Here is a 24913-nt window from a genome sequence, read left to right on the forward strand (position 1 = left end):
TAACAGCACAACAGCTGGCTATTGTATGTGGACCTAGGTTTTAACCTGAAAAAAAAAAATATATACATACACACACAGAAACACATTCCTGTACTTTTCACTCCTTTGAAATATAATGCAGTAGGGATGCTTATAAAGACTTCCCTTGATTTCACATACACATTCCTTACAATAGCAAACTGGGAAAGGATTCAGAATTTAGAACAAGACCAATTTATTGGGCTGGTCTATTCCCTTTGCTAGTACTGAACAGATCTGTACTCTAATGAGTTTTCTCCATTTTAGAAAGAGAGTAAAAATCTCCCTGTACTTTATCCTCCAGAAAAGGCTTCATCATGTAATAAACACAGCCTGGATACTGGCCTTATGGCACTATTGAGGATTAGGACATGGTGTGGCTAAAGCAACATATGAACAGACGTATCAGTTAAGACCAAAGACTGATCTAAGCTTAGGTCTCCAACAGCAGCTGACTAGAGATACTTGGGGAAAAAATATACTAGTACCATTCTTACATAGCATACACTGGTACATGCTCAATTTCTGGCAAAAAGTAATTAAGTTTATGGACTCTGTACCAGCTGTTGTATTTGGACCTCTGTGCTTGCTAACTGTCAATAGATCTATCCTTTATGACTATCTAAAACTGTTTTTAAGACTCCTAAATTCTTGACTTTCACAACACGTAGCTATGATTTCCACAACTTTTTTTTTTTAAACATTGCAGCTATTTGCTTCAAATCAGCCGTCCCAAAAATGCCACTGTTTGCATCCAAGTTCGGAGAAAAAAAATAGGTAATCATTCCTTTTTTCAAGCTACTCACAGTGATACAAATATTTATCGTAATCTCCTCCAGTTGTCCTTTTTTCCAAGCCCAAGAATCTTCATGCAAATATTCAAGCCATCTGTGCCTCTGATCATCCTCACTGCTCTTCTGCAGTACTTCTACACCTTCCACTTGATGGGGCAACCAGAATCACATACAAGACACAAGATGAAGGAACCCAATGGACTCAAATGGTAGAATAATATTTAATAACATTTCCTCTTCCACTCTCTGTTCATTTCCTAATAATTTGACTTTTAAATACTGTTAAGCACAGGGCCAATATTTTCAAGCCAACCGCTGTCCTGACTGGTAATCCAAAACCCATTACAACAGCCTGCATTCTCCAGCATAGCTGGAGCTGTGTCCTTTCCCTCCCTCTCTTGTTTATTACCCTGCAGGTTCCTAACTTTCATATTGACCAGCCACTCAGTATTGTGGGAACCTAAGCCCTTCTGCAAAGAGTTGGAAATATTTTTTAAAAACTATTCCTAATAATTTTGCATCACTGAACTTTGTTATGTTGCAGTCCACCTCCCTTAAACAGCTCAGATTCTAACACGGGTCTCAGCAGCTGGAGGTTCTGACAGCTAACTAACTTCCCCCCACTGTGAACACTGAGCTATCCTTTATTCTTCATTTTTTTAAACAGCAAACCCACAAGGGTATCTCTGCTAATTACATAAGGATTTAGTTACTTTAAGAAATGAAAAGCTTTTCTTAAAAACCTGAGTACACTATCAGCTGGATCAGCCACATCAATGAAATTGCAGATTACTTTAGAAGAATCCTTTTACAGTTCTTCAGAGCTGTGTCCATCATTCTCCAAAATGTCATACATATATTAATATGTCTACTGGATGCCTGGAAAGAAGATCCGAGTTTTATTGCCACAAGCTTGCTGAATGATGTGAAACAAATCCTTTAATCTCCCTGTTCTTTAGTGTGTCCACCTGTCCGTAAAATGAGTATGATACCCTACGTAATTGTGTTGTTCTGCTGCTCACTGTTTGTAATGTACTGGGAGATTCCTGACAAACACAGCTGAGAGAAAGACAGAAAGAAAGGTCACTGTCTCAAGAGAAGAAAATAGGGAGAAGTGGTACAGAGGGAGAAATACAGAAAATATTCAGGCAGCTGTGAGCAGTAGAACAAGTAAACACTCAGCCGGGTTATCTGACCACTGCCCAGTTCTGATGCACTGTCCAACCTGTACATCATTAGCAGCTGGCTTCGCAGCAGCAGTTAAATTAAGAAAGACTACAGCTCCTAGAGCGAGCGACCTTCAAAATCCCTCTTCCACCCGCACTGGAATCCCAGATCTCTGTCTACAGGATGCTGCTTACTTCTTCCCAGAAGACAAGGCAAAAGGGAAGGGGGAAATGCTCATCACCAAACAGCAACTGAAGGACTAAATGGTATGGTTCCTGTTGTGCTGTGATTGCCTCTCAGCCCAACGCTCCCTGGGGCTCTGCAGGTGCTTTCCAGTTGATCCAATCTGTAAGGAAGCACTAATTCCTGGTTGCAGCACTTTATGGAGAGCAGGAAAGACATGTCTTGCATTGTTCAAACCACCCAAATCGAGGCAATTAACAAGTCTCCCTTGCCCCACCATGCACCAGGAGCAAAAAAAAAAATTCACCAGGTGAATTTCCTCACGAAGTACAGAAGGAGCATCACGCACTTGCTGACTAAGCTGGGTAACCAACACTGCCCTTCCTAGTGCCAGGAAAGATTTCTACTGCAGGAGGCGGGAAGATACACAGTGCTACTCTCCCTACCTCAGGTGAATCCTGCAAGTGCAAACACCAAGTGCAGGCTGAATATCAGTTCCAAGCCAGTCCCCCCATCAGCTACCCCACAACAACTCAGGCTGTAAAAGGAAGGTCCAGATCAAGCATGCTTAGGAACAGCCACTCTGACAGACTCAGGTTCATGTAGCATCTCACACAGACTTTCCTCCATCCCAGGCTAAACCCCTGAACAAGCCAGAAAGGGGAAGTAAATGTAACGATGTCAGCCTGGGGTGGTGTCATGGAGCCCCCAGAAGACCAACAATGGTGCAGAGCCTGAGTTTGCTGGAGGAGGAAGAGAAATGGGAACTGGGCATTAGAGATAGACAGAAGACATTTCTGGAAACCAAGTGATTGCAGGGCTGCAGCCTCACATGACAATACTCCCAGTGCTTCACCAGGGCTTTGCAGAGGAAGGCTGCACACTTTTAGCCTGCTTACTGTGCTTTTAGTCCACCATTTCCACAATCATGAAGATCTACACATTCATTTCACCTTTCATGTCTTCTTTCCTCCATTGCCCTTACAGAATGTCGCTTTCTGTTGCTTTGTGTCAAGGTTTGCAGAAGAAGGAAGGTCATTTTATCCCTGCTGCACTCAGGGAATATCCACAGGAACTGTGGTTCCATAATCCGACAAAAGATAAGGCCTCTCAGCTCTCTTTAAAGTTTATAAACACATAACCCAAAAACCTCAGAGAACTCCTTATCAAAATGCAATATCAGCTAATACTTTTAGTTATACTGTCATTAATAGCACCTTGTAAACAAAACAAGAAAATCCATTTGTTACCAGCCTGCAAGTTAACTCAGTTTACATTACAATTCAACATGGTTTCAATCTTTTTCATAATACACAATTCTCCTTGATCTGTGGTTGGCAGACACATACACACACAAAAAAACTTTAAGTCATTCTGACAGCTGTTTATGAAGATTAACCCCCTCCCTTTCATGCCTTCAGCATGAAAAAGTACCAACACCTGTTTTTAATCCACAAATGTCTCCCCCATATCTAGCAAAACCGAAAGAATAATAATCAAATATTTAAATTTACCTTCAACGTGACCGCTCTGTTATATTCAGTGTGAAATGCACCGTCCCTGTTGAACAAGGAGTGGGGAATAGTGTTAACTTACAGTATTGTTGCTGGAAATCATACAGCTGCTCTTCCTCACTTCTCTCTAACCAGAATAACATTATCCTGCTGAAGCACAGAACTAAGGAGAATTTACAGTACGGTAATTTAAGGGGGGGGGGCGGGGGGGGATGTGTGTGCAGGGTGCGGGGGGGAAGAGAGTAAGGAAAAAGGGTAAAACAGTGTAAAGCAAACAGGTTTCTAGTAAATACTTTCCTCCCTGACACTTTAACAAGAATATTTACTAAGGCATGATCTTTGGAGATGGAGATGCAGCTGCCTGGTGTCTCTTACACTTAACAGTACTCCCACTCCTATTATTTCCAGGAAGAAAATCTCTCGCTCTCTCACTACACTTGCCTTTCTCTACTTAATTTATGAAGTACTATCTCAAGTCAGAAAAGCAAGCACAGAGAGGTGAAGGGACTTGCCCAAGGCACGTGCCAGCAGGCATGTGACAGAGAAAGCAAGAGAGCTCAAATCTCAGGCATCAGCCCTGGGCACTGGGTAGTTTTAGTCCATTGGGCACCTCTCCCAGGTCCCACTCATGCTTTTACTCTGTTCAACAGCAGAATATATTTATCTCAACTTCTGTCACAACACATGCTGGCAGACTGAAGAAACTGCAATCAGTTTCACGTGTCAAAGGATAAAAAATAAGAAGTCTTCATGCTGCAGCAGTATGGAGCTGCAAGGAGAACGAATGGTCCTACCAGGGGCATCAACAATTAGAAACTACAAATCCCAGCCCAGCACTCACTTATAATGGAGCAATTCTACTCCTTTCTCCTTTGAATTAGGATTTACTTTCATCTTCTTGCATAATTTTCGGCTTTCAGTATCACTGCAAAAAACACATATTGGAAGAAAAATGGTTACAAGAAAGGAAATCAAACGCATTCAGTTCTGAAAACTCATTGCTGTGCTTCCTCATCAGCAATTAGTTGCAACTAACAGTAATTTGGAAGCTGTTCAGCTAAGTTTGTGGGACAAGCATTGTGAAAACCTGCATCAGCCAATTTAATTTCTCCGTTTGCTTGGTCAGGACACAGTGAACTGTGTTAAAACCACATTCCAAAGCCAGACCCTAACCAGTAGAAAAGCAGTCCATTCTAGCATGTTCGAGTACCTCAGTAGACCTTCTGTCCATGGGATTAACATAAAATTTAGGAAGTCAAGTTTTCAAGAAGGCCATGCTACTGTTAGGGTGGTGGTCAAAGAGCACTGTTTGTGAAAAGAGTCAAACAAAAAGAGCAGATCAGCTTTTATATCTGGCAGAAGATAACTCAAAACAAAAAAGAAACATCTTTACGGTATCTCCAAGCCCAGATCACAAGTAGCTAACCTTAAAAAGGTCCTGCAGAAAGCAAAAAACAATTCAAATTTTGGAGCCCCAAGTCCAGCAACCCCATCCACCCTAGGTACGAGGGATGTGTCATGGAGCCACAACTAACAAGTGGAGGCCACAGGTCCCAAAGAAGGAGGCTGCACATAACAGCAGACAGACCTGCTGGAGGTGGTTTTCAGACAGAACGAATCTCTTCCAGCACCAGATTAGGCTGAGTTGAAGAAGAGAGAAGGGTCATAGGAGAAAACTGCATATACATTTGCTTAGATGGGCAGGTAAAGGGTCTTCATGGCCTAACTGCTGTCCTAAACAATGCAGCCATGAAGCTATAAGGATACTTCAAGCTCAAGTGGATATGAAGTCAGTAAAAGATCTGGGAAGACAAGTGAAACAGTACAACTACAAAGTAAAGAGGATGATTCACATTGACAAGACTATTCTTTGCACAAACAGCAAGATCTAAAAGCTTGGAAACTTGTTCCTAGCAGATGACAACTTGTACCTTTTACACAGATAAATCAATTTAGAAAATGAAAACACTGAAAACCCATCAAGTTTAAACTGATTATAGACACATTAGAGATACCAAGATGCAAGGGTTGCAAGAGCCCCACCAAATTAAGTGCTGCTGCCAGCACTGGTGCTAATTCTCCCAACGTTCTCCAGCTGCCTTTCTGCAAATGTGAGGAACAACAAACAGTAAGTTTGCAGTGTGCTGCAGATAAGAGTGTGTCATTGTGGAAACTTCCCAAATGCTTATTCTAGATGGCAGTGAGGAGGGGTGTGCTATGGACACAGGCACCAAAATTGGAATATTATGCAGAAGACAGAAATGATCATTTTAAGGAACTAACAAAGCATGCAACTACCTCACCAGCAAGGAGCACCTGTAATCCCAATTTTATAGAAGCATATTTATCTGAAGTCTTACAGAAGTCATGTCAGTTCTGCGTTTTCAGATCATAGCCAAAGCTAGTCAGAGTAACCCATAATGCTTTCTTTGCTTCTCCAGGAGGCAGGAGATCCAAGCCCAGGAAGACAGTTACTTTCCTGTTGCTGCTGCATCTTTGTTTTCCCCAGACTGCAGTGGAAGGCGGAGCTAAAACATATCATCTGTTCATTGAAAAAAGTGAACATATCTCCTTGTAACAAAACTAGATTCCAAAACAAATAGCCTGGATTTGGAGTTTTGCCAGAAAGCTGGTTTGCCACGTGGAGTTCGTACAGCAAGTCTGCAGCAACATCAAACTCAGGGACCAGAGACATCCTGTTTTCTCTCACCTGCAGTCCTACAACGGTCCCGTGGGCTAAACCTAAGCAACTCGAAGGTCAGGGAATGTCAGGAGGCACCAATTTCAGACCATCCTCCTGTCTTACCCCAGACAGATCTAGAAGTATGGAGAAGCTCTTATGGCCTTGCCGGAGCTGACTGCCAGGGAGTTAACTGAAGTCAGCCCGCACCACTGTCAACATTTGTAAATGCTCTTCTAGACACTGCCAAATGTTTCCAGGATACACATCTATTTGGTCATCTCAGCCTTGCCAAGACAACTGTTAGGTGGTTGATGTGAACAAGTATAATACTGAAACCTCCAGCAACAGGGTCTGTCAAACCCCGAGATGTGCAGACAATTGTTCCAGCATCAGTAGAGGACCAAAACAGGTATCAAGACAATTCTGTTGCCAGTCCTGTCACCAGTTTGGTGCAACTTCAAACCACGTGGGGAAAAAAGCGCAATTTTTCCTTATGTGTCATTTAGATATCCGGACACTCATCTTAGAAAAGTTCTGCAGGGTTTATAATGGCAAAAGGCTACAAAACACTACTACTGCAATGTAGCTGTGAGCAACCAGCTAGAAACTCCTACCAATTCATTTTCTGTTTGCATGAGTTTCTATTAAAAAAAGAAAGATAAGAAGAGCTGTTTCATTGGAAGGAAACAGGATCTAAGCCTGCCCTGCTTTCAGGATTGCTCCGTTTGTAGAGATTCACACAGCTGCCTGAACGCACATCCATTATCTCAGGAAAGAAAGCAGCACTTTGCTCCAGTATGTGTCTCACCATTTAGTGGGCAGATTCACTGCTGCATTGGGAGTTTAGTCTGTTTATGCAAGGTATCTGCACTGATGCAAGGGATGGAAGAGGAGCAAATTCCCAGAACAGGAAGTATCTAAATATGTATCAGTAATTTTTTCATGCATCAGTGCAGATCTTTGCACATGCCAGGCCCACCAGCTCAGATACTATACTAACAATTCTTTGGAAAAAGCAGAAAAGGAGACATACAGAAATGGCAGAGATGGACCTGTTCTGCTTTTCTTTCTGCCTTCACTTAGAGCCAGACAAAAATAATCTGCAGACAGCAACCTGCTCTGATATCACTTAGTAATGTCCATTATCCTTAATAAGAGTAAATATCAACACAGATGCAGCCTCTGCTTCTGCTCTGAGATTTGCCTCTTTTGGATCTCAGCCAACAGCCTCTCTCTGAAGATGAGCTCCTCAACTCTCACATGGGAGAGGGTAATTAGGACTCTAGTTCTCTAGTTCTTGCAATTTAATTATACCACTTGAAGAGGCAGTATAAGAGTTTGTTATAAAGACTAAAAGGAAAAAAAAAAAAAAAAAGAAAACCAACAAACCCCCCAAACCTAAAAAAATGCCAGAAACCACCCCCAAAATCAGCACTCTACCACCCAGGCCAAGACACTCCAGACAAGGCACCAGGCTCAGGAAATAGTGATTTGAGGATGAGGTCAGTAATGTGCCCCCAGCAGCTGTCCTTGGCTGCCAGGTGCCATTTCTGTCCATAGCAATTTAAACCCTTGCAGGTCCTTGCTGTGCTACTGCTGAAGGGACCCCTGCTTTGCCTGCAGGCAGTCCTACAAATCATCCAGCTTTATCTCCATGGAAAAATCATCAAAAACACCAACCTATCTGCAATACCACAAAGGACCTAACCAGTAGCTATGTGGTAATAAGGTCAAACCTTAAGTGGCATAATGGTATGGCTTCCTTCTACCACCACAGGGATGTTCCCCACGCTTCCCCTTCCCACAAAACCAAACCAGGGCTCCAAAACGCTCCCTGCTAGAGAAGCAAAGACATATAGCAGTGTGGTAAAAAGAACAATTAAACGAAGATCCAAGTTGGCCTACCTAAGCAAGAAATCTAAACAACAACAAAGACAGCATGCATTGCAGGAACTCTTCACCCCTTTCCATTCACATCCCCGTCTCCTCTACTGGGAGACACTTCTGTCATCTGGGGTTACGATGGAGCTGGCAGGAAGCCCGACTGGAGCGCTCCCTGTAAACCTCTGGGGTCCCCTGTCATCGTTAACATGCATGAATAATCACTCTGCACAGGCAGCCAGCTGTTACCAGAGCAGGAGGGCGGCGAGGGGCTTGTGAAGGAGATCTGACCTCCTTTGGCTCATCACCAGTGAAGCCAGCACCTGAAGGGGACGTGCCACAGACATTCCTCAGGAGTGGCGCAGGATGCTCTGCCTGTGCAGGGCTGCCCACAGGCCTGGGAGCTTGAGGTCGTAAGGATGGAGAAGCAGTGACAGATATTGATGGCATTCCCCAGTGGCACAAGCAACCCAGAGAAAGGCTTTTGAAGTAATGTGTCAAGGTAACTTGGAGAGAGAAGGAACAATGGACAAAGCTAGACAGGAGGAACACAAAATACGATCCAGGAGTTTGACTGCAGTAAGTCCACACTGGTTTCTAAAAACAAAACAAGTCTGAGCTGGACAGATCCTAACTAAGAAATGGTGCATGGAAGTGATAGTGCAAAACACCCTCCTTGAGGCAAATTCAAATATTGTCCTGGGAGGTTCTGAAGGCAGCAGGATAAGACCAAACATCCTCAGCACCATCCTCTTGCATGAGCACAGATAAGATCTCCAGCAGCTCCCTAATTATTTCCTTTATCACATAATGCGGCCCACTGGCTTCTCATCAAGAAGGAAAAACAGCCCTACAACCACAGCACCCTCTGGGGAGGAAGGATCTGGAATGACTGTCAAAAACCCTCTTAGGAAATGACAAAAATGTCACCCAAAAAAAGCTCGTCTCCAGTTGCCATCATAATAGCAGTGTGTGAATGTGCTGTGTGGCCACACCACTTCAATGTCACAGTGCTGGCACCTAACACTTTGCAATGCAGACTGGACCCAGCCTTCTTTATCATCGGTACCTACAGTGTTTCCAGGCATAAGTGAAGTAATTAATAAAAACACTGACAGCGACAATTTGAGTAATCAGGTCAGTAAATCTGCCTGCACAGAAACTATCTCACTCCTCTATCAGCATATCATGTAACCATATGTGAACCACAGACCTCACAATCTGTAAACAGATTTTATCTCTTCCATACGTACATCTCTCAGTCTGAAACAGGGCTCAACAATCCACATAAAATATGCTTCAGCAGTCCCTTACATCACAGTTGCATCTGTAGACCCCAAAGCAATGGAGGCTCTGCTGTATCAGACAAACAAACTGTCACTGTCCCAACAGCTGGAAAAAACAAGACTGAGCAGGTAAGGAGGAGTAACACTCTCTGAGAGCAAGGCAGTATGGCAGAGCAGAAATAGGGCTTCCTACAAAGCAAGCCTCCCAACCCTGGAAAAAGCTTTGGAAGGTACCGGTCAAAGCTGTCATTTTGTTACCAGCACACTCTCTCATTATCTCTGCCGTTTAACTGCTTTCATTCTTTTATGTGATCGGGAAAATCACTGTACAGAGAACAACTCCAGTTATAACTTCAGGGAAGTGCAACTGCAATTTCAGGCCAGTCCTCACAAGTGAATTATCAAACAGGGTTTCCCAGCCCAATCTGCAGCCTCTGCAATGCCCTCTGGCTACCTTCCATAGAATACCCTCTCCAGACAACAGACTGATGAACATCCTGAGAAAGCATGGAGTTGAGATCCTGCCAAACAATTAATTGAGCTTGTGACCCAAAAAAGCAGCAAAAGGAGTGTCAGCACCAGATATTTCCTCAAGCCACCTAAAAATATAAAACACATTTGCACTTGCAAGCCTAATCTGAAAGAGGAAGTCATTAACAGTCAGTTGTAGTTAAATGTGTGCTCCTACAAGATTTCGAAATAAAAAAAATGCAATTTGTTAGCCATTGTTAGGGACAATGGGGGATTTTGACTATGCTCCTTGCACTCATCAATCCCACCCTCCAACAAGGACTGTGTGATCCATTTATACTACAGTAGTTTGTGTACTTTGGTGACCAAATGAAAACAGACCAACCCCTGCAAATCTCTCCTTCTCTCAGACTGCTGGCATTGCCTCCCCATCGTCCTCACTCCTCCCTCCCAGCCCAGGGCAGCAGCTGCCTCAGCTACTGCTGCTGACAGTATGTCACGTTTGTAAGGCTCCTCATATTCTCTAATGATCCCAGACCTTCCTGTATCACTCTCGAGACAGATCTGAAATCAGAGAAGGGAATAAATAAATAAATAAATAAATCACATCTCAAACCATCAGCCTAGCTTGCAAGAGCACTTCTCCAAAGAGCTGTGCTAAGCAGCCGCTGGATGGTAATGGCTTACATCTACTCAAATAGAAAGCCCATACGCAGCTCTCTGTGCAGACAGGCACTTTGATACTATGAGTGGTGTTTAAGAACCTGCAGACACGAAAATAGGAACAGGACTCAGGAGAGATGGATGCAGAAGTAATCAGCACAGAAAGCTTAAAACACAGGATTTGTCTTTGAAAACAAAGCAACATTTTGCCACCGTTCTAGGCTCCTGATGGAAATTATCTTATAAAAGAAGTAACAATAGCAACAGGTTTCCATAGCACAGAACAAACGAGCCGCTCAAACAATGCGGCAGATGAAAAGCTTGAATCTTTTAAGGGATGGGGAGCACGAGAACCAAAGCCAGAAAACATGCTGCTGGAGAGAATTAAAGATTAGGATTAGCAGATTGACTGGACAGAGTCTCATTTGAATTTAGGGCCTGATTTTCCCCCCTAGAACACAGCAAAAAGTCTTCCTGTGACCCATGAGGTGATCAGAGTCTTCTGCTCCAAATGCTCCCCTTGAACGTGCCAGGAATGTAAACAGAATAATCCATGTGCTGCAGAGACCCAGCACCACTTGTCACCCAATACAAACGACTCCCTGTGCCCATTAGTCAATTAGAGAAGCCAGGAATCTATAGAAATGAGATTAAAAAGAAGTATTTTCTGAAAATTAGAACCCATGAGATTGATTCTCACTGCAAGCAAAAGCGAGACAAAGAGCAGAAAGAAACCCAAGACAAAAAGGTAACAGGTATCATCAAGCAAAAACAATTAAGGGAAAAAGATTATAAGATCCAGCCCTGCAGAAAGTCAGGAAGTTATAATGAATGGTACTTTCCATGGAAATATAAATTAGGAAGAGGCACTCGCCAGCCCACACACCTGCACAGAGATAAGGTGAACACATTCACAGGAGCTACCAAAGGCTTTGCAGGAACTTCTAGAAATGCCGAACACTCAAACTCCCTTTACAATGCAGCAGCTTTCCTCAGACTCATCCAAATCTCCTGTAACTCACACAACCTGGTACAGGGGACCACTGTCCTAACCTGGGATACAAGACGACTACCACTGTCTTTTCAGTTTACGCTAATCTAAGATCCCGGCGAAAGTAGGTTTTGAATGTATCACCTACAAGCACGCAGACACTGCAGCACATTGTGCTTTCCCTTGGCACCTGTTTTATGACCTTCAGCTGCACTATGGGCCTGGAGATGATGCTAGAGGATGTTTAAAATTAAGTATTGAATGTAGGAAAAGAGGTAACTTTACGTCAAATCTTCATTTTAGTCTGAAAAGCAGCAGCGTTGAAGACTGACAGTTAATGAGCAACTCTAGGCAAAACTCATGGAATACACATGGTTAGGATGAAACTGAGACAGGAGCCCAGGCTTGTACACCCAAGCATTACAGTGGATTTCAGTTAAACATTCTGCATTTCTGAATTAACACAATACACCAGACTAAATGGGCTTAGGTTAGGAACTCAGAGCTTACTTTAAAAAGGAATTTTTTTCAGACTGGCACTTCCTGCATGGTCACTTTACGGGAAAATAAAAGGGCTTTAATGTGAATTAGCATTAACCATGCAGACAGGTTATAACAGAGACAGGAGGAAGTCACTGAAAATCTACGCTGCAAATGCACAGTTTGCCCACATAAATGGCTCCCACACAAGGATCACATTGTCAGTATAACTACACTTGCAAAGTGTTCCTGATGGACACCTGGCTTACCTCCCTTTGGCCAGCTGCAAATGGAGCCTCTGCTATCTCCCCCAGGCTGGCACCTAACATTACGTGCCATCCGCTCCTGAGCTGCCGCTGCCCTTCGCTTTCAAGGCAACTGTAGAAAAAGGCAGAAATCCCAGCCACTGCAAATCTACCTGCATGGAAGGGGTTGTATCAGTGCAAGAGCAGCACTCCTTTCTTCTTCTTTTTTTCTCTCTCCATTAGATCTGGTCATTTTTATTTGCAATTCCGAAGCTTTTCATCGGCTTTAAAATTCAGCTACAAGGAATGAAGATGAGTACTTATTCTCTTAAATAAATCCTACTTCTGATCAGCTTTATAGGAGTGAAGGTAAAAACTAAAGAGCAAAATGACACTTAATGCTATCTGTACCAGCAGCCTTATTTCTGAAATTCCTCCCTGCTATTTCAAGGCATTAAACAAACTCATTTATGATTGTGTGTATGGGTAAAGCCTTTCTGTATCAAAGCATTAGGAAATTAGAAATCTGGGAAGGAAGATTTCATCTAAAAGGCAGATAAACACGAAAATTGGGGGAAAATCCCAGAAAATACCATAACTCATTAGATTTGGCACTCTCATGAAGCAGCACACGTTTAGATACATAGCTCTGAAAGGACTGCTTTACCAGCCAAATTATGGTCTTACCTTTATGCTAAATGTCATGGGATTGCAACAATATCAAGCAATTATTTGGGATGGGGACCATAAGAATGACGCACAGGACATACAAAAGGGACTAAAAGAATGACACACAGAAGCAGAAAAAGTGGGATTAAAACCACCCAAAAATTAGTCAGACATTTTAACCAGATGGCATTTCCTCTTCCTAGCAGTCTGATGTGCTAAAGCCAAGCACACTCGCTATGACAGCAGATGGAAATCACACAGCTTTGTTTATGTTTGGGACCTACAGTAAAGGGAACTATGCAAGTTTGAGCAGAGAATAATCACCCAGAGCCAAAAAAATCAGTGGTTTTTTTGAAAACACCAGTCCACAATTGGGCAGGAGTTAGCCAATAAAAAACTTGAGACGATTCAGTAACAGGAAAACTAGGGAGTGTTCACTAAATCACATTCAGGATGGAAAGAGCTAGTTTCAACCTCTTCTGCCACCTCTACAAAGCTGCACCTGACCACAATGCATTTTATAACCTGCCAAACACATTTCCTTCTCTTCAACAAAGCCATTTTACTTTCTTTCCACTTCAGCCGAACTAGTTACACTCTTCCAAGTGACTTCAGTCCTAGGTCACAAAACCTACCCAAGAAGGCTAGAAGATAACTTTATGATGATTATTCTTCAAAACCAGATCTCAGGGCATCACAAACTGGGACTGGAGTTTTGTCTGCTTTAAAGGCAAGCAATAAAAATGTTGTCTTTCACTCAAGCAGGAACTCCATCTTATTGTGTACCCAGGAACATCAGTTTGTACCTCTTCCTTGCCACCATAAGGATTTGCCAAGACAATGTTTTTCACAAAACTCCTCTTTTACTTGACCACATCAGTGCTTACCTCCAGTTGTGCTATGCCTCCAAAGATGGAGGTCTCAGGAAACGAGGGGGACGCAGAGGCTCTGCAGCACGCACACCAACTCTCCGTCTGCCTATGCAGCACACACCAGCTGCACTGCACCCCGACCTGCTGTTAGCAGCCACATTCTGAGATCACACAAAAGGACACAACATTTTCCTTTCTGCAAACACTTTAAGCTTTCAATTTCCAATGAAGCCCTTCAATTTCCAAAATTTCTATCAGCCTACTACTAAAAATAATTTGATAAGTAACCCAACCCTCTGCTTGCTTGCATGCCCATCCCAATGGCATCTGAACACACTAAATGAAGAGCACTCATTCGTGCTGCTGTAGCATTTTTCCTTTCAAAGTTCTCCAAGTCTTTATAAACATTGACTAATGAATCAGGCAATATTTACCCAGTTGCCTGGAAAACATACACCTTTTTTAACAGCACAAAGTAACAAGTGAATCATTCTCAGAGCCAGGAACAGAAGCTGCGACTCTCAACTCCTATTAATGTGGCATCTCCCCAAACACTAGTCCCAAAACACTTGCTCGTAAGATGACTGATCCATCCCTCTGGGACACTCTGAAGACTTACCAACCTGCAATGTTGTGCTCTATCCCTGATACCAGCATCTTACCAGGCACAATTAATTCAATATTCTGTTGTGTCTCACACCACCATTCATTCAACATCAAATAAGTCAGCAAGGACTTCCTAATTAAAACATGGAAAGGCTAGCATAAAACATTTTTTTGTCACATCATTTGTGGGTCTTTTATTCACAACTGAAATAGCTTTGTGTTTAATTGTGTACAGAGCCACATATGCTATCTCAGCACACAGGAGCAAACAGTGACCACTTCAATGCTGCAAGCAATTCTCATGCTGTCCCTTCATCTCTAGAAGGAGGTGTCTATCAGCCTGCACAAACTGACTAAAATCTCCCACGAACAAGGACCTTATCTGCAATTCCGCATGCAGAGGCATCCCTGGGTGTGTTGTGCTCAGCGTGGCCCTGCTCCAGCGCGGCACTTCATGCAAGTGAGCCTAACTACACAGGAAAGGCAGGTACCTGGCACTTCCCAAACCTACATTTCCTAAGCCCAGGCACTCTGGGGACCTCTGCTATCCTGCCTTGTGCTGGGTTTGTGTGTGGCAGGGTTTCGGGTAACAGGGGAGGGGGCTACAGCGGCAGCCCCTGTGAGAAGTTTCTCGAAGCTCCCCCAGCTCCAAGCCAGGCCTGCCTTTGCACCAAGGCTGGGGTAACATATTTAAAAAGGGGAAGCTGGGAGGAGGAGGAGTTGTGAAGGAAAACACCTCTGCAAACACTGAGGTCGGTGGAAGAAAGGAGAAGGAGGATGAGGGGGAGGTGTGCCAGAGCAGAGACCCCCCTGCAGCCCGTGGTGAGAGAGCAGGCTGGGCCCTGCACCCATGGAGGTCACCAGTGGAGCAGATGCCGACCTGCAGCCTGTGGAGGACCCCACGCCAGAGCAGGTGGCTGTGTCCATGGAAGGCTGGGACTCTGAGGGAAACCCATGCTGGGGCAATTCATGACTGGGAGGACTGCAGTGTGCTTGAGGGACCCATGCTGAAGCAGTTTAGGAAGAGCTGCAGCCTGTGGGAAAGACTCGCACTGGAGAAGTTCATGGAGGTCTGTCTCCCGTGAGAGGGACCCCACGCTGGAGCAAGGGAAGAGTGTGAGGAGTTCTCCTCCTGAGGAGGAAGGAGCATCAGGACTGACTGCAACGCCCATCCCCTGCCCCTTGCACCAGTGGCGGTGAGAGGAGGGAGAGAAATCGGGAGCAAAGCTGAGCCAGGAACAAGGGAGGGGTGGGGGAAGGTGTTTTTTAAGATGTGGTTATACTTCTTACTCTCCTACTCTGATTGTTAAGTGGTGGTGGTGGAGGTGTTCAAATTAAATAGATGTTCTTTTCTTCATCCCCTAAGGACTCTGTCTTTTGCCTGTGACCATAACAGATGAGTCATCCCTCACTGTCCTTATCTTGATTCCTGACCCTTTTGTTTTATTTTCTCCTTCCCATTCCTGAGGGGGAAGGAGCGAGCTAGCAGCTGCATGGTGCTCAGTCTCCCTCTGAGCTCAAACTACAACATGCCTCAAAGTGACAAAGTGGCAACATCCTCTACTCCACACTAACCATCTCATCAAGAAACCAAGTATTTCCCCACATTATGCTGAAAAACTAGCCTCCTTGGTCTCCCCAAGACCATTCAACCTGGAACTGAAAGCTCAAGTGTAACCTCTGTCTCACACCACACACCCAACAAAAGCCAAGGCCAAGGAGTACAGTTTCCATGTAAGCCAGCAATTCAGGCAGCCAGCCTCCAGCTGAAAACCTGCACACTCCCCTCTGCTGTATGAAATACAGAACATACTGCCGAGACTTCGCAATCCATAATGATTTCCATCAGTGGAGCAGTAAGTTCTTGCTTTCTCCTGAAAATAAGGGGAAGAAGGAAAATGACAAGAAAAAAAAAAAGCACCGCCAATAAAGAAAAAGAAAATAAAAAGACTGCCGTCATCGCCACAGGGAAGCAGAGACACAAACCACAACTCTGCATGTATGCCAGCCTTGCCAATGCTTGGATCTGAAGGCAAAGAAGTCCGCTACAGCGGGATGTGAAGAGCAAAGCCAAAATTCCCTGCTAAATATTGCTGCCAAACAAGCCATTTCTTGTCAGTATTTGTAAAACAAATTGAGCCTGTGCTGTAAATATCCCTGCATCTGTGCACTGTTTGTTTCGGCATGAAGACTTGCAAATAAGCTTCACGGCATACTTGCAGTGGGAGAATAGCTTGAGCAACTCTGGTAGGACTCAGCTGTTCAGGTCCTACAACTGGCCCTTTGTGACCAGTGACAGACAGCACTACTGCAGCCTCTCTCACATTATCACTGCAATGAGGTGGGCAACAGTTTGCAGCCACCTGTATACAAAACAAACAAAAAAAGCAATAAGCAAAGAAAAAATCTTTCAAGGAGAAAAATTGTTTGAAAGTTACCTCAACACTACAAGATTGATTTCAGAATGCTTTAAAGATTTAACAAACAAATCAATCACAAAAGCTGGTTCAGGCTCAAACTATTTGTTTGGGGATTTTTTTTGCATGCATCAAGACCTCCCTTGCCACAGGCCAGTCTTCCAGCTCACCCTGCCCCATGAGGCAAGTTCACAAACTCTGTTACGACATCCCTCTGCAGGAGGGAAGTTTAGAAGAAAACATCTCTGACAAATACCCAGCTACAGTCAGACAGATCATCTATTTTTTCCAGGTTCTTCCCAAATGAATGATCTGAAAGGAAGCACTGCTCAATGCTTGAAGAAAGAATTACAGCTATTGCCATGTTACAGCACTCTGTCCACTGCCTGTCACTCGGCAAGTGGCAATCTGATTGTGATATTACTGGCATCAAAGCAAATTTTGGGAACCTACAAATCTATTCCCAGGTCTCCCAACCTGTTACAGCACGACCTTCGCCAGTCTGCTTCACGCCCTGGGAATAACTCACATTTCACTACAAATAGGAAGATTAACTTAAATATTTCCCCACCATGGTCAGAGGAAATATACTGCAAGTACCAAGCTTCCTGGGAAATGTATTAAAGCACTACCTGAAGGAGTCTTTAAAATACATTTCTTGCAAGTAACTTCCATAACAAAGTTTGGTTTAGATGACAACACTTGGAAAGGGAGAGCATATTAGGGTTTGATGAATTCAAGTTTATTTTACAGCAAAACCAAACAGCACATTTCCCTCCCCATCACTCTCAAACTCAGGAGCAGAGACCGACCCATTGAACCAAGTGCCAAAACTTCCCTGGATTTCAAACTGAAGTACTAAACACTGAATCTTTCCTTCTCCACGAACTAAAATAAATCCCGCAGATGGTTATCACTTAGTTGTGTGCACATCCCCCAACACAGAGGCAGCCTAAACCAAAAGGGAAGCAGAAGACACAAAAAGGTAGTAACCACTCCAGAGTCACAAACGGCGTCAACTAGAAACTAAAGCCAAGAAGCCAGCCCAGTATCCTATTTGCTAGCCATTACTACTGACAACAAAAAAAATCTTTATCGGTGCTTTCATTAGAAAAGGAGACTGGATTTCAGAGGTATGCCAGATCTCCACGCAACCGTCTCCTCATCAGGGCCAATATAATTTATTTGCTGGCTTTTCAGCAGGTGGGAAGTGGTACAGGCTTCACTGACCTCCGAGGAGCAGCCCTGCTTTCTGCCAGTGGATAACTTGGAACACTGTCCACATCAGTTGGGCAAAGATAGAAGTGTCTGTGCATTTGGACAAACCCAACAGGATGCCAACAGAAGACAGAAGCAGAGGACCCCATGGGAGAGATACCTGCCTGATGGCAGGGGGGTAGCAAGACAGGTTAGCCAACAACAAAAGCACATTAACTGTGATTTACCAATGACTTATTCTGGGTCACTGCTTGATGGATGGAGGTTGGTTTCAAAAGTACAGTTTTAAGGGAGCCACATGATTTCAGAGCTGACTTAGATTTGTGCACAGTGTATGATTTGTTCATGCCATGGCAATCCACTCAAACACACAGGTAGGCAGCAAGCTGTTCCTCTGCAGCGCAGGAAAAGAAATTTGCCACCTGCAGGCAAACCTCTCAAAGCTGCAGAGGCAGAGAGGCACTACGATATACAAGCTGAAACCACAGGCAATGTGTTATTGAGCAGAACCACAGTGGAGGTTTTCACATCTGCAAACCAGAAAGGACACACCTGTTCATTCCTCCCCACAGAAGCAACCACTTACAAAAACAAGTTTCCCTGCCTTCATGTTAAAAATTGACATGAACCTATGCAAGCACAAAGAAAATTCTTTAAAAGAAAGCACATTTTATTGAGAAACACAAAGGGGTGGACACTTCAAAACTAAGCAAGCAGCCCTACTGTTCATGCAACATTTGCTGTTGGAGCAGAACTGCATTGCCATTCAGGTGAGGCACAACATGTGGGATTCTTCCTCCTCTGGCTTGTGGGAAAGCCAGAACAGTCAGAGTTTCCACGCTCTCTAATCCCCATGATTAGGTGATGCTAGCTGGGGTCTCCAGCTTCAGACTGAAAAACATGCCATCAGAGAAGTCACAACAGCCATAAGGAAAAAATTATTCTCTACAACTGGTCCAAAGGAAGAGAGGATTGTAACATGTAGACTTCCTACAGCTATTAAGAAACTACACAGAATGATGTGGGTTCTGTTACAGGCAAAAAGTCTCAGAGTCATCAAAAAAGCTAAGTCAACAATAAAAGCCAAAAGGGGAGAGGGGGGAAAAAAAAAAAAGGAGAAAAACAGCGTGACACATACCCACAGTCTATCCAGCTTATAGTGCCTCGTCCTTTCACCTCCTGGGCCACGCTGGACAGTAACCTGAGTGAACTTTCCGCAGCAGCAGCTGGAAAACAAAATAAAATAATAATAAATCAGCGACAGCATTATTACTCCACACAGAAAAACACAATGGTGCATTCCTTTGTTCTGAAGCACTGGAAGAACATTTTGTCTAATTTAAAGAAATCAGTATGAGAGGGATCAGTAAAATCTTTTGTAAACTAGAAGGAATGCTGGCTGCAGCTGAAGTTGGGTGGCTCCTTCCCTCCATCCCCCTTAAACAACACACTGAAATTCATACCTCCAGGCACGCTCCCTGACCTACATTTATGGAGCTATACTGTGTCCTCTCCTGCAAACCAGCTTCCATCCCAACACTGCCTTTTTCCTGTGGCTGGGCATTAAACAGTTTGTACTACTGCCTGCTAATTAGAGCAACTTCATTTGGGACCTTCATCAGCTGTAAGGGCAAGTCATTCAGCATCTCTGCCTGCATCAATTCTATCCCTGTCACACACAGAAAATAACACACTGTTATTCTCACAATAACCCTGGGAGATACCCAAACAAACAATCGGAGGAGCTCAAAACTATTAGCAGAAACCACCCAGAAAAGGTCCTTCCAAGAACTGGCTGTATTATAAATACCCAACTGAGATTTTTGTAATGCCATGCCACATGTGTAGATTCTGCAAAACACTCCCATTCCAAAAGAGTCTTATAAATGGTATTAAAAATAAACATAGAAGAAAAATGGGACAAGAGCTCAGGAGAGAAAAATATAGAGATTCAAACAAGTATCAATTCCCCAAAAAATCTAACAGAAACTGTTTCCTGCCTCAATAAGCAGAAAATAGAAATGCAGAGCCTCTTCCAGATCTATTTAATCTGCTGCTGCTCCACAACTAGTTCAACTAATTGAATATAAGAATGGCTATATTGGGTCAGACCAAATGCTTCTGTAGACCAGTATCTTGTCTCCAACATTTGAAAAAGTGAAGGCCTATATAGGTCAGAGCAGACAAGTAGAGCCAGCGGGATAGCCCCCCTCAAATATCTCTAAACCTCCACAGTTTTTATCTCAACAATCTCCTGAGCCAGAAACAGTTTCTTTGTGTTCAACAGCCTTTGCTTGGGTCTGATGCCATCAGAGACACCAGTCCACACACACTAGCTCTCAAGAAACTTTCCTACCCTCAGTACTGATAACATGCAACTGCCACCTCTCCCCAACACAGAGATGGAGACACACGGGGGAATTCTTCACAGGTATTTAAGAGTGGAACAGTTTGACAAACACCCTTTAAAAAATAAGCCTTCACGATAGGACAGACTTGTCCCAGGAGACTCACTAGGAGCAGCCCTGGCAGGATACCTAGATAGTAGGGTGAACTAAACATCTCCTGTAAACAACAACATCTCCTGAAACCAATGAATTTTCTGCATGATATATAGAAACACTCATCTAGTTTTGCTCAGCTGAGAAGCAGTATGATCGGATGCTGGCCAACATCTCATCACAGCTGGGGGATGTATATCTGGGATTAGAATTGCACCTCCAAATTTCTCTCTTTCTGGGTGACAGTTAGGCAAGAGACTTCTAATTGTGCAAGGATCGCTGTTCTAGGAAGAAACATTAATCCCGCAGCCAGCTCTGCATGCAATGCTTTAGACTGCTAAAACCAACCAATTAAATAACAAAAACAGAAAAAAGAAATCTCCACAACACAGCTTTTGAACAACACCCATAGGGCAACATTTATTTGATGAGTGTCAGAGCTGAAGTGTTCTGGTTGTGCTACTAAAAATGAAAGCAACCACCACTTAAAATATTAGGCGTAAAAAGAAAATTTTCCCTTTAAAAAGCTGAATAATACAGATGTCTTTTTTATCTAAAGTGTTCCTTTCAAAATCAAAAAGCGTTAGAAACTCTTTTATGACTTTCACTTTGAACCTGTTACTACAAAACCATTTGGCCAAGTTTGAGCACTCAAAGTTCCCCACTATAGCAAAACATAAATATTTTAACAAAAATTAAGTCAGATATCATTTTAACTGTTTCAGAATAAGCATATCTTTAGGAAACAAAGTTAATTATCCCAGCACCTGCACATTTTTGTCTGCAAAATTCTGATACTGGGGGAGGAGGAAGGGATATCGGGTCACCACATACTACTCCAGTTTGCCACACTATAAACCCAGAGCAATTCTACCAATGCCATTGAGATTAACTGAGATAAGACCTTTGCAACAGGTCAGAAAGGGAGGACCCAACCCTCAGAAAAAGCATTATCTTGTATTGCTTGCCTGCAGGGAGGAAAAGGAAGCAACAACAAAAACAATACAGCACTAAGGAAAATCATCTTAGTAACACATTTTACTTCTTGCTGTCCAATGACTTCCACATCCACAACAGCATTCTGCACTTGCGTATGAAGCATCAAGATCGTGTCTTCATTTTACATGATGTCACACAAAACAATGCACCAAAACAAACAAGGTAACAACAAAGAAAAATTACAGCAGGAGCAGAACAGAGCAAAAGGAAGAACAGACAGACAGGTAAGAACAAGAGTGGACAGCCAGAAAGGAGAGCCTGAATGAGAGAGAAGACAGCAAAGAGATTCAAAAGTACAGGTGGTGTGACGTGAAACAAGCCATTTCTCTCTCTTACACAAACATTATTTTTATATTTTGTTAATTAAAGTCAAAAGACAACCATGGGACACTCAAAGCTGTCAGAAGCCAAGATGGATTAATTTCAGTACTGTAACTATTCATTAAGCCTTTCAGTATCACCAGGAAATCAAAACTTGTGAACTACTGTGATAAACACACCAGAAAGCTCTGGCTGATAGCTATTACAAGCAGTCAGTTTTGGAGACAAATACAGTACATTTTTGCCAATGTGACAGAGCAATGAGAAGACCAAATTAAGACAATTCCAATCTTGAAATATCAGGAGCCTCTGAGTTAGAACAAAGGACACCAGTCCCAAAGAAGCCCATGTAGCCACGCAGAAGCACCTTGCTGTCACAAAAGGCAACACTGAACAGAGAGCAAGTAAGGGCGAAGAGCTTAGTCATCTGAGCATGTACACAGGTAACCAAACATGCACACAGATGTTCAAATGCACACACCTTGCTGGGCACAAAGAGCTGTGACATCAAAAAAAAAAAAAAAAGACTTACCAGATTTGGAATACAGCACTAGTATGTTATTCCGTGTCCTGAGAAGCTTCTTAAAATCCTTGTGGTCACTTACTTTTTCTATGAGTGGGGACACCTTCAACGAGTACACGAATGCCGGCAAGAATGCCTACAGAAACACAGAGCCAGAAACATTAGTCACAGCTTCCATGATGAGAAATAAAATACAAAGACAAACTGCTTTAGAAATTGCCTTGACCTTTTTCCATAATCATGAGACACACTGCCTTAAATAAACTATCATATTGATTTGATCAGCAAAAGCCAAAAAAAAAAGAAAGCCATACACATGACTTATTGAAACTAGACCAATACCACTCCCAGCAAGCATCCTTAAGTGGAAAGATGAGATTAACACAGCGTCAAGAAATACAGTTTTAGTTAAGAAGCCACCCCCTTTAGAAGTTTGTTCCCTAGTCGGATAACCAGATAAAAATTCTTATGTAAATTTAATATACTGTAACAAAAGAAACAGCAAATTACCACTTCGAGAGCACTCTTGTCCCTAGATCTCAATATGCTGCAAACCCAATTGAGTACTTCGATATCCCACAGAAGACAGTGAGAGTCATGAAGTTAAAATAACTAACCCACGCTGACACAGAGCAGATGAAGGAAATGAAACCGCAGTTTGCAAGTAATCCAGCATCCACATTACGGCACTAACCGCAACCCTCTCCCACCCGCCCTTCCAAAGTGCAACAGGGCTTATGTTTCCCACTGGCCATACCATACCTCACACACACACTTGTGGCCTTTGCCACAAGATCAAGTTTAGCTTCCACTGGCCACACGGAAGGCATGGCATTTAATCTCTCTGCATCCCAGTTCTGTATCTATGCAAAGAAATTATTTTTTTGTTGCATTTTTTGGTCTATTTAAAACATGAGGGCTCCAGAGCAGAGTCTGTCTTTTATCCTACCATAAAACAAAACTCCTATCAAAATATGACCATAACCTTGGCTGGGGCCTCTACTGCTCATTTGTACTGCAATAATCTTCAATAATAATAATAATAATCTTATCCATCAGACTATGCAATCTCCCTACTGCACTGAATTCATACTAATGGAATGATTATGGGAAGCTTAGCTGGAAAAATTATCTAGTTTACATTCACCTTACAGTAAAACCTTAACACTTAATTGCTTGGCTAAAAGCTTCAGCTCATTTGCCTAACACACACAAGAGGTTCAACGTTTTCTTAATTACAGAAGTAATTTTGATCATGTCTCACTCCAACTGGGCTGGAAAATGTGTCCAGGGTGAATATGAAGAAGTAAGAGGCTGTTGTTCTTGCATCCCATGTATTACAGATTGCAGCATTCAAAACAAGGCACTAAGCCAATCAAAGTCAGAACACGCAGCCCCAGGCACTACACTTCATTACAAATTCAGCTATTTGCAAACACCATGTCACTGAGGCACAGAAACAAAACCTGCACCTATGAAACATACTTTGTAAGTGCCAGAAGTTTTTACATGTGGACAGGGGAGGGGGGTTTGAAATGATGGTCATCCTCAAAACAACCCCTGGCATATTTGGGAATTTAAAGTTCCTAGAAGATATACCTATAACAAAATATAAAAGCACAACAGGCTACACAGGCTTAGAGCAAAGAAGTCATCCCATTCCAAAGGCAGGATTCCCACCACCAAGCCCTGCTGACCAGATGGCCTAACTGAGAGAAGGGAAAAAGCACATTTGCAAGTCAGCCCCTACCTTCAGTATCAATGTCCTTGATGCTTTAATTCAATAGACAGACCTGCATTCTTCTAAACCCAGATGTCCAGAGCTCAGCCTTCCTACTTCAGGCTGATGTGTATGAATCATTTGTGTTTTTTCTGAGATAAATACATGGTGTTGCCCATGAAAGTAGACAAATACAGTTGTGCTAAGTGAGGTGACATAGACAGGCAAATTCCTGCTCAAAACTCACTGCAATCAGAGGCTGTACAGAAGGGATTAATCTAACATTGACTTCCGAGCAGATCTCTTTAATCCTAAGTATTTTTTTAAAAAACTTTTCCCTTCACCTCAATTTTTTGTAATTATCCAAGTGCTTTAAAGTTTTATTTATGCCTTGAGTTACAGAAGACTAAAACTAAACTTTACTGAAACTAAGGCTGAACACAGAGGGAAAAAGTGAAACTACAGGTTGCTGCTTTGGTTTAGAAAGCTGAACTCAATTAAGGATATTCTGGTCTGAACTCACTGCCAAAAAGAAATAATTGGACTAAAAAAGCCACAAAGGCCACTTTCAATGTGACACCAAATGGTATTACAAACTTTGTTTAAAGCATCTGCACAGTTTCACTGATAGCTCAGAAGTACGTGTATTTCATGTCTTTTCCAGATGGAAAGGCCTATTTCAGGGATTTTT

The 24913-nt window shown here is 43.0% G+C and overlaps 1 protein-coding gene across 2 annotated transcripts in view; it reads right to left on the minus strand.

Annotated features, from left to right (window-relative positions):
• The window catches only part of PDIA5 (protein disulfide isomerase family A member 5), a 103398-nt gene that overhangs the window by 69095 nt on the left and 9390 nt on the right, over positions 1-24913 (minus strand). For both annotated transcript variants that reach the window (XM_074828732.1, XM_074828731.1), the window contains exons 2-5: positions 22512-22638; positions 19297-19384; positions 4518-4601; positions 3677-3722 (exon numbers count right to left, since the gene is read on the minus strand). In XM_074828732.1, coding sequence (XP_074684833.1) covers positions 3677-3722; positions 4518-4601; positions 19297-19384; positions 22512-22638 — 345 coding nt within the window. The remainder of the gene's footprint in view (positions 1-3676; positions 3723-4517; positions 4602-19296; positions 19385-22511; positions 22639-24913) is intronic.

This window comes from Strix aluco, chromosome 6 (assembly GCF_031877795.1).
Source record: "Strix aluco isolate bStrAlu1 chromosome 6, bStrAlu1.hap1, whole genome shotgun sequence".
NCBI classification, from domain to species: Eukaryota; Metazoa; Chordata; class Aves; order Strigiformes; family Strigidae; genus Strix; species Strix aluco.